This window comes from Nasonia vitripennis, chromosome 3, assembly GCF_009193385.2.
Source record: "Nasonia vitripennis strain AsymCx chromosome 3, Nvit_psr_1.1, whole genome shotgun sequence".
Taxonomy (NCBI): Eukaryota; Metazoa; Arthropoda; class Insecta; order Hymenoptera; family Pteromalidae; genus Nasonia; species Nasonia vitripennis.
Genome location: NC_045759.1, coordinates 22929638 through 22945814, shown reverse-complemented (window position 1 = coordinate 22945814; position 16177 = coordinate 22929638). Strand labels below are relative to the sequence as shown.

The following is a 16177-nucleotide window of genomic DNA, read 5'->3' as shown; positions in this document are numbered from 1 at the left end:
TAACCGAATTTTCGGGGGCTTTTGTTTGCCGGCGCGACGCTTTTTATTTTAGTTTTGATACGCGGCCACCAATCGGATTATATAATACCCGCGACTGAAAAATCGTATCTGTTATCGCGTTTGATACACCGTGTACACGCCGACATGGCACTGAAAATTAACGCACAATCTTCTATTTTCTGTCTGCTTTACGCAATTCGCTCATTTTTCTCTCGCGACATCATGAACAATCTCTCCGTACCGTGAACGAGCAGTCTCTCGGTGCGCGAGGCTTTGGCGGCGGAATTGCTCGCCTCGCACGTGTAGTTGCCGTTGTGGACGGGTGACGCGCTCGATATCCTCAGCGCGAGATCGTACTCGCTGATCTGGTTAGTCGCGACATCCAGATCGCGGTACGAGCTCAATGGCATGCCGTCCTTCTTCCAGACAATCTTCACCGGCGAGTCGCCTTCGCTGACGACGCAGGTCACGTGGACCCGCGCGCCCGACTGGATGTTTCCCGGAAAGCTAAACGACTCGATTTTCGGAGGTACTGCAAAGACACACAGAGAGACACACACGTGATGGGTGTGGTTAGTCAGTGGGGGTTACAGAGATCGTCTCGGCCGAGTGTCGATTTGAGATGATTCGCTCTTTGCTTATGTACACGGTATGAGTACCAAGTAGAAAAGCTCGGGTTACGCTCGGACAGCGAAGCAATCAAGACGACGCTCGGCCGTAAAAAATTCAGCGACTCCACGGCTGCAAAGTCATAAATCAAGGAGAGCTGCGTTCCAGCGCTCCCGCGAGTTATCTATGTAGATGTAAGCCGCTCAGCCACTCGCCGCTGCGGGAACCTGTTGCGGCGTCTAAACTTTCGAAAAACTTTTGTCTCCTTCAGAAACACTGGAAAGAACTTGTTCTCCTTCTTGAAACTGTGAGAGATAGAGAGCGTGTGTTATATCGAGGGGATAATCGAGTGACACGTACCTTTGACCTCGATGTGCACAGTTTGCGAGTCGAACCTTCCCTGCTGGTTGCGAGCGGTGCAGGTGTAGGCTCCTCGGTCGGTGTTGCTGTCGACCTGGTGGAGCGTGAGCGTGCCGTTCGCCGAGACCTCCTGCCGTCGACTCGTCGGCAGAACTTGCCCGTCTGCGAAAGTTCGAAAAGGAAAAAAAGGGATACATTCGATTACAGCGGACGCGAACTTCTTTTTCTTCTTCTTCTTCTCCTACTTCTACTTTCGGGAGCGAGTAACATCGTAAGGCTCTCGCTCTCGAAAGTTCAAAGCTACGTGTACGCGTTTATACGTATGTTTCGAGCGAGCGGGAGAATGGGAGCATCCCGGACGTGCTCGGCTCTATACTCGAGAGAGAGAGTCATCGATGCGCCGGCTGCTGCTAATTTCGACGGGGAACTTTCGGCTGTTTTAACTTCGACGTACGTGCGGACCCGTAACGAATGCACTTTGGGCGCAAAAAAATGCATACCCTTTTCCCAGACGATGCTGCTGATGGGGAATCCGGCGACGGGGCACTTGATGACGGTCGTCTCCCCGGCCACGGCGGCGTACTTGCCCATGGGCCTGACGTGCGGCGGCCCGTAGATGTTGAGCCTGGCACCGTGGTGTATGGTCCCGCCTCGATTGACCGCCGAGCAGCGATACTCTCCGCCGTCGTCCACGCGCACCGAGCTGATGTTCACGTGGGAGATCACGTCGCCGTGGACCGTCACGTACTGGCCGATCATGAACCTGAAAGTCAGTCGTGCTGTGAAAGAGAGAACAAAAAATAAAAAAAAAAAGAAAAAAGAAAAATGCGTACCTGTCGTTCTGGGGCAAAGGAAAGCCATCGAGAGTCCAGGCGAAGTGCGGCGTCGGATTACCCGTGGCGATGCACTTGAGGGACACCGAAGGTCCCGGCTGTATAGTCTGCTCGATGAACTTGTAAACTAGTTGGGGCGCCGCATCTGAATACGTAAGAGCTTGCGTTATAACCTCATCTCTCTCTCTCTCTCTCTCGGCTCTATGCCGTTCAATATATGCAGGCAGGGGGGTATAACGCTGCGGAGCGCGGCAAGAAGCGGTACCGAGCAGTTAATAATCCATAACGTTTCGCCTCGTTATCCGCTGACGTGTAGTTACTTGCTACTTAATACGCTACAGGTATACACTATGCGCGTAGGTATGTAGTAGGCTGGAGAGTCGTTTTTGGGCGAAAGTTCGCGCATCGCGTGTACGGACTCTGTTGTATATACGGAATAATTTTCAAGTGGAGCGTGAACCGATACCGCGCGAGCTAGTGTAAACCGAGTAATAATCGCTTGGCAAACACGGGGGGGGGGGGGGGGGTGGAGCTAATTAGTAAACTATATCATCGTTGTATAGCAGACAAGTCCGCAACGCGAAACCATTGGCCCTTTTTTTTCCGATGGATATAATTACACGCAACGGATTACGTCACTGTCAGATCATCGGCTAATCATCGGGCGAAGCCCTCGCGGGTATGTATCCATTTTTCCAAGTTTTAACCCGGGCACAGCTGGGAATAACGGGATCGGGTATTATGCAGCAGCAGCAGCAGCAGCGGACTCGAGTTGCCCGGGCATTTGCGTTTCACGCAACATTTGCATGACAAGACCTCCCGCTGCGCGAGTACAGTACAGTAGGGAGAACAATCGATCTGCGGTTTGACGCCCCGGACTCGGATGTTTCTCGCTGCTGCGGGGGTAGAGGAGAGGCAGAGCGAGAGAGAGAGAGAGAGAGAGAAAGAGGTCGACGGTCCAGCCTAGTGAATTAACCCCAAATTATACGGCCGACAATAAACCGCAGCGGCAAGTTTGTCGCTGGCGTAAATCAGGCCGCATATAGAGAGCCACGCCCGCGCGCGTGTATATACCATTATCGCCTGTCGATATAAATTATAGCGCCGGATTGCTATCTCCGCTGATGCAGCGTGTGCGTCTCTATACCTCTCATCTACTGCTGCGAAACGCGTTCTTTCGGCGATTGTTATTTACGGGTCTGAGAGACGGGAGAGGAAGGACTTCTGGATGATATTTCGTGCAGTATGTAAAGTTATATAATGCACAAGCGCGCAATACTTTTATTGATACCAGCGAGCTGCGCCCGGATAATAATAAATATGCAAACTCGAGCCGGGACGTATAGATATTGTCGAGGGGGTGAAACGAGATTATTGCGTAATTGCACTGGTATAATCGATATAGTTGTACTGGAGAAGCGCGCGTGGCCGTAAACCACGGTATTATATGGCTTGTATATACCGGGTGGGGATGTGGGACACGGGTCAGGTGGGCGGAAGGGGGAGTTTCTATTAGTCGCAAATTAATACCGCTAGGATTGATCGATCGCACGTCAAAACGTCGTTTCGTTGATGTCGCCTGAGCGGCCGCGTATGTACCGCAAGCGCTCTGTATGCATATTACATCGCGCGAGCGGGCATGTATAGCCGAATCCACGGCTGTGTAGGCGATAACGCGAATTACGTCGGGGGTTTCCATTGGAATGCGCACGTGTGGTGCGGAATAAACTCGCCAATAAAATACCTCCAAGCCTGAGTTCAGCAGTGGCCTGGACCATCTCGTAGTCGTTCTTGGCGAAGCACTGGTACATGCCCTTGTCGTCCCTGGTGATGCTCGATATGTGGAGAACCGAGCCTCCGGAGCCCTGGATCTTCGTCCTGCTGGAGGTGCCCTCCCTGATGGGCACGGCATCCTTCGCCCAGGATATCGTCGGCTGTGGCTGTCCCTGCACCGAGCACTGGAACTCCGCGTCCTTTCCCAGGTCCACCGTCACCTGCGATCAATCAATCAATTATAAAGCTTATCGTATCGCAATCGCAAAAAATAACGCGAAAAGCTCTATCCCTCCCGATGTATACGTATATATACTCCTCTCGGCATATATTCACATCTCGACGCGGAGGAAGTCACGCTGGAAGCCAGCGCCGCTGGAATTTCAATAATGGCTTTGAGGCATCCCTGCATTGCATCCATCCAAGTACAGAGAGAGAGAGAGAGAGAGAGAGAGGAGCTTCTACGGCCATCGATTAAGCTCGCGCGCGCGTATAGTATGCATAAGCAGAGCGAGAGAGATAGAGGGGGGGGGGGGGCTTTGATCCCACAGAAATCAAATTCGCGCGATATTACGCGGGGCGGCATAGCTTCCAGTACGTATAAGCCCGCCCGGCCGCGCACGCGTGTGTGTGTGTGTATAGAATGAGCAGCGACTCTTAGTCTGAAAGCAGAGAGGCCACATCATGCTGATTGGCACGGACTGACCTCTCCCATTCGTTCCATCCCCCACTTCGATACTCGAATCCGATTAATTCCCGGCCGCCGCGGCTGAGCCCGCGATTCTAAACTCTCATTTCCGGCTCGAGCCTCGATGCAATCTCTCTATCCAGTACACATACACACTGGGGCATGCTAGTCTCTCCGTATACACCTCTTATACAGCAGAGCCGCGCGTATACCCTATAGCCTCGGGCTAGCTATACCGCTCTCTCTTTCTCTCTCTCTCTCTCTCTCTCTCTCGACTATTTTCTTTCCCGCGCGCGGTGGACTGCAGCAGCGCGATAGCGGCTTCCCCCTTTTTTTCCTCTTTCCGTGGTGTGTATGCGGGTAATGGAACGTCTGCTACTGCCTGCTTTTGTTTATTCGCGGCGCTTATTAGGGCGGCCGGATTCGCCGAGCCCGAAAAATTAATTTTTTTTTCATAAGCATAAACCGCTTCGATATTTTTACACACGTATACGCATAGATGTTTCAAAAAAAAAACGAGTCAAAGACAGGCGACGAGTGCGCGCGGGGGCGTTAAGTGCAGCAGCGACGGCGTTAAGCGCGCGACGCTTTTTCGCGCGCAAAGGCCGGTTGAGAAAAAAAAAAGGGAGTCGCGGAGAAAAGCGTCGAGGCGCGTAATGACGTTGACGCGTCTTTTAGCCGAGTGTGCAGCGCTAGTTGTAGCGAGGCGAGAATGAAATAAAGAGCCGCAAAGCGATGGACCACTGGGTATGCGCGCGACTTTGTCGTATGTGTAAACAGAGGAAAATTGAGTGGGACAAAGAAATCCGTACCTCGCGCGGACGTCAAAGCTCGGAATATTCCAGAGACTCGCGTTTTTAATTGGAATTTTAAGCGAGTTCATGAATATCATTTTAATCCTTTGCGGGCATTTTTCCTTACCTGTTGCGGCGACACTCGGATAGTGAGCGCGCTGATGATGGAGACCTCGAGCTCGACCCTCTCGGAGCCGGCGGTGTTGTTCGCGTGGCAGACGTACCTGCCGGCATCCTCGAGTCTGGCTTGTTGCACCACCAGGACACCGGACCTCGCGTGGATCCTCTCGGAGTTGGTTATCATCTCGGGTCCGGCGCTGATGGACTCCCGGAACCAGAGGTACATCGGCGGGGGTATGCCCTGGGATATGCAGGACAGCACTATAGTGTCACCCGTCTTCACCGGGGCTGGGCTCATGCGCTCGTTGAACCGGGGCGGTACTGGATTCCGGTGCTCTGTGGACAACATATATAATGCCAGGATTGTAGTTTGCTTTGGAAAGCCGCCAGTTTTAGCCCCGATGCTTTCGAAGTTTCGGCAGCTTTTTTTATCTCCTCCTCCTCCGCCTCGCTGCTGTGCTACTACTGTTGTTCGCGCAGCTGGGGGCGATTGAATTAACGTCGGGGGTATAATGAGGTTAGCGAGTTTCCTTGAAGTATATATGCGATAATAGGGAACAGACATGATTTTTAAAACCTTTTTTAAAATAAAGTTAAGAATAAATCTTACACAAAAGTACAAGAGCTACGATTTTTACTGCAATATTTGTTAAGTAATATTGTTTTGAAAATTCTGTTTGCTAATAATACGTTTAAACGATTGAGAGCTCGCGTGATCAATATGGCGGCGCGAACGATGAAAATTTATATAGATGCATAAACGTATGTAAATTTTAAAACATAAAATAACCTTATTGTTCTCTCCGAAATCATAATAGAGATGAGAGATAATGCTTCAAAATCAAAATAGATTCATGATGACTGAATTTATGCACTCAAATGCCCGTACGTTACTGCCGTTTTAAAAACTACTCAAACATATGAATTTTTAATTAATCATATTAGGGCCTAGAGGTACTAAATGCTTACGCTACTTTCTACTGTATTAATATGTAAGTATTAATATGTATATAGCAAAACCATGCCTGTTCCCTATTCGAGCGACTTTCCAATCAAGCGTAAGTCTCGAAATGGCACGTCTGACTAAAGCCCGAGCGCTTCCACTGGCGAAATCGCGAGCAAACACAGGAAAGCAAATCAGTCGTCGGCGTCTATATCGGGGGGAATATAAGAGACTCTCGCATATTTGCCTGAGCCCTCGCTAAAGACTCGCGACTACTCCCTCCCACCCCCACACGAGTATGTATACATATACGTATGTACGGAAAGTCGTTGGCCTCTCCCTCCCCCCCCCCTCCTAGCGTATCGATAAGATTGCGAAGAGCAGAAGCAGCTCGACGGCCGCATTGTTTCTTGTCGACGTAGCGCGGCAGGATTGCACTTTGCAGTCGCGAGCGTTTTCTCGGTCTGTCGATTGCGGAGAGAAATGGATGCATCGGCTTTGCCTTATTTTTAGATTGAAAGCACTTTCCGCCCCCACCTCCCTCCCGCCGCTTATATAATTCGTCGCTCGTCGCTCTTCTTTTATTTCGGGAGGGTTTTAGCAGACGGTTATATTCTCTCCTATATACACACAGATGTATAAATATAGGTATACGCACAGTCGATAAACGATCGCGTAGCGGGACTGAAAAGGCGGTTTGTCACAATTACGCGTAATTAAGAGCCTCGAATCAAGCCTTAAATAACGGCTTTCAGGGCTGTCTTTATTTACGCCGAAGCTTAATTGCCGAGCTTTTTCCCTCCGGCGCTAATCGCTCGGGTATAATATTTCCCGGTTAGCCTTCGATGAAGAAAAAAAAATAACACACTCGCCCGATACGTATACAACATAACAATAACGTTCGAAAATTTAATCACGGCTCGAATTAAAAGTATATATCGCGGAGAGATAGACAGTATCAGAGCAATAATCCACTCCCTCTCAGTCGGCGGCGTCGGCGCTTAACTGCATCACGGCTCAGCATCTTCAATTTACCCGAGCGCTTAATCTTGGCGTCTCTCGCACGCCCGGCTATCTTCCTCTCTTCTTCCCTCTCGCGCTTGAACTTTTCAATTTCATTAGAGGACTCGTAGCCCTCGGCGTGAAAAGAAAGAACACTCGCGGAGCTTTCAAGGCTCATCGCAATCATAGAGCTACACACACACACACACACACAGCTTCGCCCATCAATTAACAATATCGCTGTGTGTACGTCGGAGCTTCGTCAGCGCGTCGTTGTTGTCATTTTTTTTTTTTTGGCTCTCTATAACTGCCTTTTTTCGAGCCCCGAGGCTTCTTCGAACCCCTTTCGGTATATAGCTTCTTTCAGAGAGAGAGAGAGAGAGAGAGAGAGAGAGAGAGAGAGAGAGTCGGTGCGTCGACCTCTGCACAACTCTCGCTTTCTGGCTTGTTGATGGATATCTCGGCTGGGCTCTTTTTGCTCTTCTCGCCGGCGTCGATCGATCAAAGTATATAAATGATAATAGACGCTCGATAAAAATTAATGGCTCTCACGGCGCTAGCTCTTTCCGTCCACCCCTTTTGAAATATCAAGTCCGCATTGTCTATTCGGCCTTTTGAAAATATAAGCTCGTATATGGCCGAGGGGCGATACCGCTCGTTAAAATAATCACGGTGGCGTTCTCTCGTTTTTTCGCTCACGGGCCTCAAAGGCTCATTTACATTTCGCGTAAACAAACGCAGGCAGCCTTTGAATTATTCATTTTTCATAATTATTTGCGCTCCGCGGGACAAAACAGAGCAGCTTATATACGTATATAATTGCGCCGATGTATAAAATTATAAATATTGAAGAGTAGCCGGCGGTGTTGTTCGTAAAAACGACCGATAGCGTCCGTACATCGATTCCAGTGTTTCTGATCCAGCAACACACGCTATACGCACTTATATCCCTATAGCTCTCAGCGCTGCGCAGCATCGAGAGAGGCCATTTAATTGACAGTCCTGAGGAAAGCCCTTTCAGCCGTCATTCCGCAAATGCGAACCACACACGTACATACACGTATAGACCTATGCTATATACAGCAGTACAGCTTCTCTTTACACGCAGGTGCGCGTAAACGCTTTGCAGCGGCTGCATCGCCGAAATATGCCCGTGGAATACGCAGGGGGGGCGAGTTTAATCAACAGGGTGTACAGCCTCTTTTACGCGCGAGCGCCTCCCACGCAATTAGTCGTAACGAATTGTCCCGTTTTGTTTATGAATGCTTCCGAGCTCGCGCCAGCACCTGGCTCGATTTGCGAAACTCATTAAAGCGCCCTTGTATATACGTATATATATATATAGTATATCTACAGCATCGCCGTGTGCGCAGTGTCGATGTGTATCGGTTTCCAGGAAGTTTGCCAGATAGCCGGGAGTGTGCGGGGCTGTGTGTTCTAGGAGATCTTCGATAAGTGCAAGCTCGCCTAGATTAGCCTTAGTTAACGAGCATACAGCGATGGGATCGAGCTCGCGATAATCGAAGAGAAAAATATCGAATCCGAATCAAATCCGAGCCGCCTAACGCCGATGTGTACGCGCGTATTAACCGGTTTAGCTAGGCGCAAAGTTGTCACGTGTGTGCGAGAAACACGTTCGGCGCAGCGCAGCTGCCTCGTAATAATCGTCTGTGCGTACACAGAGGGAGTCGCAAGCGCGCGAAACCGCATTTTCAAGCGTGTGGAAGTCGGGTGTGCCGCTGAAGCCCCAGTTTGATTAGTCGCGAGACTTTGTATTAAATTAGTTTCCGTCTCTCGGCTACTTTGGAAATTCGCGGCCCCCGCCTCTCTCTCTCTCGTCTTAGGATTTCTATTCCCTTCCCCTGAGAGAGAGAGAGGGGGGGAGACGCATAACATAAACGCGCGTCGCTCTCTCTCTCTCTCTCTCTCTCTCTCTCTCTCTCTGTGTTGCGGTTATAATTGCGTTACGGCGATGTGCCTGTTTATTCGTTTTCACGCCATCTGCCTACTGCCGCGCTGCAGCGAGTAGCGCTTTAATATCCTAACTTTGATAAATGAATTTTCTTCAGCTGTAGCTCGAAATTGCAGGCTTCGTGTAATTTCGCCTCTGAGTTTCCTGCGCCTCTCCTGCCTCTGCTGCTGTGTTTCCCGAATGGTAATATCGTGTGACGGATTGGATTATTCTGTGAGCTTTACTCTCTTTATTAGTGCGAGGGAGTGGGAGCTGTCTGTACAGGGGTAGCCGGAAGGAAGTGTTTAAATTGGAATTTCCCGGACTGACTAGTCCTGGACTTTGACTACTTGGCACGAGATTGCGTTTATTTCGAAGATGTTTTTAGTGGCCAATTCTTTTTGGCTCCGTGCAAACTCGATGCGCTAATCAGGTCGTTGCACACGAAGAATCAGAACAGTATACATAGCAGATATGTATCAATTTCACGACTCCAAGCCGCGTATAACAAACTCGTATACACTATAATATGCGAATCGTGCCAGTCGCGACAGAAGTTAATCCTAATAAGACGCCTCGCGCAACTGCATGCAGGAGCTGTAGACGTCGCGTAAGCCGCTGTACTGCAGGTGTGCAGTCGTTGTCGAGAACAATAGGCGCCGCAGGGGAGTGAGAGCGAGTGAGAGAAGACTCACACAGACGCATGACTTACCGGTAACCACCAAATGAGCGTAGGAGGAACTTTCGACTGTGCTCCCAGTCACGTGATGGACAGTGCGGCACCGGTAGCTGGCGTGCGCGTCCGCCGAAGTTACCGAGAACACCAGAAGTTCCCCGGTCGGCAGCATGTGGTATTTCCCATCTGCAACAATGGAACGATATACATATATAGATATCTCTGTGTGTGTGTGTGTGTGTGTGTATAGATGTATATCTGCGGCTACGTATAGAGACGTTCGCAGGAGGGATTCGCGCGAAGGGAGACGAGATCGTTTAGCGTGCTTCCTTCGCTGCAGCTGCGACGTAGTGCTACAGTCGCGTGATTTTCGAGATATAGCTGCGCGCAGCCATTTGCATAAATGACGCGCTGCCGAGACTGCTGCTGCGAGGAATCAAGACGCGCATTGTCTAATCTCTCGCGAGCGCGAGCTTTAGCGCTCGTTAAACCTTCAGGACGCACAGACGCCTTTCTTGATTATGCTGCAATCGTCTAGAGCTTTCGGATTTCGCGATGAGCTTTTCAGCCTTTATATTCTCTCCCGCCGCGCGGGAAAATGACTTCAATCTCTCGTACATAACGTCGTTTGCTGTTATACAGCCACGCGAATTTCGTCGAAATCAGCGCTTTTTTCGAGACTGCAGCGATTTAAATTTCATGGACCTGCCAGGCCGCTGACAAAAAAAGCTGCTGCATTCGTGCCTTTGAAAAAAACGGGTGTTCGTTACAGCTGCGGCTCGAAATAATAATTCCCGCGATTCAAATCGCGGACAGAAAAAAGGAGCGAAATGAATATTGCAGTGCAGTGCAGTTCATTTTTTAGAGTACCCGCGCGCCTATAATACGCGCACGCACTAGCCACTATTTGCGCTAAAATCGGGGAGTAGCGCTTAATTAAAATTTGAAATTCCCTCCGGGCTTTTCCCTCGCGCGCCCGCATTTCCACGATTGTCGCCGCGCGCGCGCGCGCGCGTGCGTATGCAAATCTCGATGGATGAAAACAGCGCAGTGTGGAAAAAGACGCGAACCGAGAGAAAAGCTTCCAGCCACTGAGAGGATTCGCATTGATCGACAGCTCCGGAAGTGCTCGCGGAATAATGGAACGATCAATCCCCGCCACCGGCGCGCTGCTACTTTTCCAAGTGGACCGCGTCGGGTCCTCAAAAGTCGATTTATCGCGCGTGCGGGACTTTTTCTCCCGTATACCGCCCCCGCATGCGTATACGAGGTAAATATTCCATCTGCGTTGCTTGCCATTTAATTATCTAGATACGAACATTTTAATCCGCGGCTTGGAAATTATAATCAGAAAATTAATTAGACACGCGCGACAGCTACTGTATCCGTCGAGGTGGTATACTCCATTAGCTTTATTGCCTCGCGAGCTGCGCGTTGGTGATTATTAAAAAAGAATAACAGGACGAGAGAGCCGCCGAGCAAACAAGAAAACAACGCGTTGTTATGCAGCGGACGATGGTGTGTATGGATGGAGGATGAAAAAAAGAGCGAATGTCAAGTGCGCGGGAGCTCGAGAGGATCGAAAGTATGCGTGTGTGTGTGTGTGTGTGTGTGTAGGTGTATCGATCAGCTGGCCGAGTATGTGCAGTTCCGATGGGAAAGACGCGCGAATCGAGAGGCTGAATACGTCTGTTTTTTGTTCTCTCTCGCGTTGTGTGCTTTTTTTTTCGTTTCGAGCGCGGGATATGATGCTACAGAGCTTTGTATACTCATCTCGACTTGCGTAATGAAACGAGCTACTACTCGGAAATATTAAATTAGCTTCATTTTTACGAAATTCCCTCGGAGCGTTAATTTTAAAAATGAATTTATTTCCCGTGAAACACAAGCTCTTACCCCGCTCTCGTCGATCCATCAAACGCGCGCGTAGACACTCTTCGCAGCTGCTCTCGGGATAAGAATTCTCTCCTCCTCCTGTGTACATTTGTTGATCGAAAGTGCAAAATTCGCGGAATAAAGTGTGGATTTTTCCACAGCGAAAACACACGTCGTCGTAGATAAAACAGAGCTGTGTGTTCTCTATTTTTTTGAAAAAGACCCCAGCAGCAGCATAAACTCGCCGCGTCTGGCCATTCCCGACTCGTTCCACTGTCGCGACGGCACAAGAAATATAACACACAGCACCATCGGAATGAAAAAAAAAAAAAAAAAAACGAAGAAGAAGCGCAAAGAATCTCACCTCTACCGCGAATTAACATGCAGTTCGAGTATCGCGGCTGCTGCCGCTCCATCTGGAATTCACGTCCCTCCGCCGCGGCGGGGAACTCGTTAGAAAGCTGAAATTACTTACCGCTGAAAAAGTCGACTCGACGAGCTTTCTCGGAAAACTTGAATTCCGCACGAGAGGAAAGGATCTACGCTCTCGCGCGTTTTAAGCCCTGCGCGGTGTGTGATTTATCTACGCGGTGAATGCGCTATTACATAATAAATTCATTTTCACGTCCGCCGAAACTCGCCGCTTCCGTTGCCTGCCTTTTTTTCGGCTCTTTATCTTGCGGACGCTTCTTCTTCTTCTTCTTCTTCTTCTTCTTTTTTTTTGCGCGCCCGCTGGAAAACGCTGAACCGGACTCTCGCCGGTATTGTCTCCCCGGCGAGAGCGCAACAGTTCCGAGGAGGATTATATACGGAGTTGAGGGACGATTTCTCTTTCACGGAAGAGAAAGGAAGGTTTTTCATATGGGAGTGTGTTTAGCAGCAGCTGGGTACGTTTTGCGGGGCGTCAATGAGAGGCTGCGCGGCTATTGTTTGCAGTCGCTTTTGTTTCGTCGAGGCTTGAATAACGGAGGTTTGATCGATAGGCGAGCCTTAGATGACGTACAGTTCGAGACGATACGAAATCGCAGAGGACAACGACCGGGTGTAAGACGACGCGTTGTACACGAAACCAAAGTGGCCGAACTCTTTTCCCCAACGAACCAATCAAGCGCAAAGAGTCTAAAAGAAGCGGAGGAGGCACAGATAAGCTTTGGAATAATTTCAATAGCTCGCCTCCCCCCCTCCTCGCGCGGCCCATTGTTTCTCTTTATTTTCATCGCTCGGCTTTGCACGCAGCGGAAAAAAGCCCTCCGTGAGAGGGAAGGGAATCTCTGGAATAACAAGTAAGCGTAGTGGCTGAAGAAGATAATGCCGTTCTCCCTCCCGTCTCTTCGATGGTAATCGGCCCTCGTCGGCGAGTATCGATCTTCATTAGCTTCTGCAGACTGTGTGCAAGCATCTCTCTCTCTCTCTCGAGATCGTCTTGCGGTCCACTGCTTTTGTTCGGAGGAATCTAATTGTAAGTGAAATTGCTGTCGCTGCGGATCTTTATACTTTCCATCTTCCGTACGTATGGACGCGGAAAACGCTTCGGTAAGGCTCTCCCCTATATTTTCGATCGCTTTTTTCCGGGGCGGACCTTCCTCTCGATTTTTCTGTTGTCTTAGTCAGCGTTTCTCGAATCGGCTGCATCTGCGTTTTCACGACGATGAATTTTTAATTCGCCGGATCGACCCGCGCAGGGTTAATTTAGCTGAGAGCGTAGGACGGATTTTTCTTCCTCGGAAAATATCGTTTTTTTTTTTAATTCTCTCATACCGACAAGAGTATTCAGTAAGAGCCTAATGAAAATAAACGAGTACGCGCGAGCATAATCGCGTAGCTATGGCATCATTTGTCTCCGTTACAGCATCTCGAACGCGAGGCTCGCTCCATTAATAACTCCCGCGATCTCTCTCTCTCGGCGCGAATTCGAATGACTGATTAACGCGTCGGCTCGTCGTTATTTTTTCCAGAATAATTAAAGCCCCTATTATAACGAAGCAAAAATCGACGACGCGGAAGAGATTCAGATAAAAAGAGAGAGAAGCAAAGTCAGTCGTATAGGTGCAACACGCTGTATACACGCGATTGATCCTCCCCGGGGTGAATTTGCATCGCAGACGCGTCGACGGCTGCGCTCGCAGTTGGACCGGAACTTTCCGTTAATTCGACAGACACAGTAGTGCGCACCGGCTATACATTATACGCTCTCGCTTGCTCTCTGCAAAGACGAGCACATACGCGAGCATTAGGTAGCAGCTTGTTATTCAACTTTCGCACACAAACGCGCGGCCCTGACTCCCAACCTGATGTGCTCTCTCTCCCTCTGTACGCGCAGCTTTCAAACTTAATATTCCACGCTTCGACGCGAGAGGCGTACATACGTATATGTAGAGAGAACGAGAGAGAGAGAGGTGCACGTATAGCTGTTGCCAAGGCTGCTCACGTATAGCCGGGGGTAATGAAAAGCCGCTGCGGATGTGCGTGCAGCTGATTCTTACCGCTGTCGGGCGTGGGATAAATATTGAAGGCCGAGTCCTGGACCCAGGAGGTCACGGATACGTATTCCTTGACGAAGGTCGGTATCTCGCAGCGCAGCACACCCGTGTTGCCAGCCAGGACGTAGGCGTCGCGCACCTGCACCTCGTACTTCTGCCGCACCACTGTGGAAAAAGAGAGAGAGAGAGAGAGAGAGAGAGAGATAAAGAGTTGGATGAGTTTTTATTGTACACCCTATGGTTATAAGCATTGACGCGATCGAAGAGAGAATTTAAACGCAGTTGGCGAGCGGTCCGCGATCATCCGTCTTGCCTTCCGCAATTCCCGCGGCAAACGGGGAATTCGTTCCGTTCATATCCGCTCTGTCCAGTTCTGGGCTTTAACGCAGCTGCGAAGGACCAGAAAGACTTTAGAATCGTAAAATCGAGCCAAATAGAAGCGCAACAATCTTTACAACGCGGCCCTGCGGCCCTGATAACTCTCAACTATATACAGCCGATCTCGTGAATAGCGCGCGAGTTGACCCAGAATCTCCTCCCGGTAAACAGCGGCCCCGCTAACCCAAGCATCATCGAACGGATCATCTCCCCACACTCCGCGTACACAAAGAGACAGATCGATATCCAAGCGTATAGAGTATGTATACTGACCAGCCTTAACGGCGACCTCGCGTCCGAGCACGCGGCCGACGCTGTTGGAGGCCTGGCAACGGTAGACCGCCGAGTGCACGTCGTGCCGGTAGTTCTCCGCGCCGAAGGGCAAAAAGTACATCGAGCCGTTGACCAGCATCTCGCGTATGTTGGTTATCGGCGGCACAGGCGTCCCGTCGCCCATCAGCCAGTCGACTCGGGGCATCGGCGAGCCGTTCGCCGAGCAGTGCACCATCGCGCCCGTGTCGTTCGAGAACTCGACCGACGAGCGCGGCTCCGACGTCAGCACCGGGCCCTGGCTGTCCAGCACCACTCCTCTGCCTGGAATCAGAAACGAGGCGCACATAGTGCGTTATTTATATGTATGTATACTGGGGGAGGAAGATTTTCAAACGGGCAGGATTATTCAAATCTCCCGCCAACTAGTCCGAGCTTTATTTCCGCGCGCGCGCGCACCTATCTGTCTGCGGCATTCGTACACTCGCGTACGTATAACACACGAGGGACGTATAGGGGATGAGGAATCGCATTTGCGGTTTTACGAGCGCCAAGCTTCCTACAAGTGTTGCGCTATATCTGCGGCTAGCTTATACACCCCCTACTCCCTCTCCCTCTCTCTCTCTCTCTCTCTCTCTCTCGCTTCAATTTAACACCGGCGATCGGGGGGTGTCTTTTTATCGCCGCGTGTCCTTTTCCGCTCTTTATCTGCTTTTTACACTCGTCAGCGACAGGCTCGCCGGTGGTAAAGACACCGCGCGGCCGTAAGAGCCAATTTGTACGAGAGCAGGCGTAAAATGAAAATAAAGCGCTACGCGAAGCTTTAAAGCATTAGAGCGATGCGTTTCTCCCTGCGCGACTTTTTCGAATATTTTTCGGTGTTAAGTATCTAGCTCTATAAGTTATCTTATCTCGCGAGTGTATTATAACCGCAACATATAAATCTTGCGAGAAAACGAGAAAGCTCGCGCGCTCGGAAAAATTATCCCCGGCCGTCCGGTAGATGGTCCTCCGCGAGTGTGTGTGTGCGAGAAAAATAGTCCACGCCCCGGTGCATAATGCATGAAAATCTCGCCGACCGATAAGAAGAAGGAGAAGCTCGGATTCGGGAGAGAGTAGCTGCGCGAACGTCTGACGTTTATGCAGTGCGCGCGCGCGCGCACACCTGTGGCGATATTTCGCTTTTTTATCGCTTCTCTGCCGGCATTAATCCGACGCTGCGCGACTGGTGTGCGGGGAATAATTGAACGGGACGTTTGTTTATTTTTCGTTGCGTTTTGCAGTTCGGGAAATCGTCGAGAGGGATACATAAATGGGCGGCTCTCGTTATTTTTAAAGCTTTTTTCTTATAGAAGGTATATACGCTGCGGAATTAACATCGCGCGCTCAAAGGGGCGCTTATTTCCGACATACTCCGGTTTTCGA

The 16177-nt window shown here is 50.2% G+C and overlaps 1 protein-coding gene across 12 annotated transcripts in view; it reads right to left on the bottom strand.

The window, feature by feature from the left end:
• LOC100118247 (Down syndrome cell adhesion molecule-like protein Dscam2) overlaps positions 1 to 16177 on the bottom strand; it is a 79787-nt gene that overhangs the window by 14634 nt on the left and 48976 nt on the right. For 10 of the 12 annotated variants that reach the window (XM_031927437.2, XM_031927440.2, XM_031927439.2 and 7 more), the window contains exons 3-10: positions 14756 to 15076; positions 14108 to 14269; positions 9786 to 9935; positions 5185 to 5513; positions 3547 to 3796; positions 1803 to 1947; positions 1470 to 1732; positions 970 to 1131 (exon numbers count right to left, since the gene is read on the bottom strand). In XM_031927437.2, coding sequence (XP_031783297.1) covers positions 970 to 1131; positions 1470 to 1732; positions 1803 to 1947; positions 3547 to 3796; positions 5185 to 5513; positions 9786 to 9935; positions 14108 to 14269; positions 14756 to 15076 — 1782 coding nt within the window. Of the gene's footprint in view, positions 1 to 241; positions 533 to 969; positions 1132 to 1469; positions 1733 to 1802; positions 1948 to 3546; positions 3797 to 5184; positions 5514 to 9785; positions 9936 to 14107; positions 14270 to 14755; positions 15077 to 16177 lie in introns of all 12 variants that reach the window. The other 2 variants (XM_031927443.2, XM_031927444.2) reach the window with 1 other exon arrangement.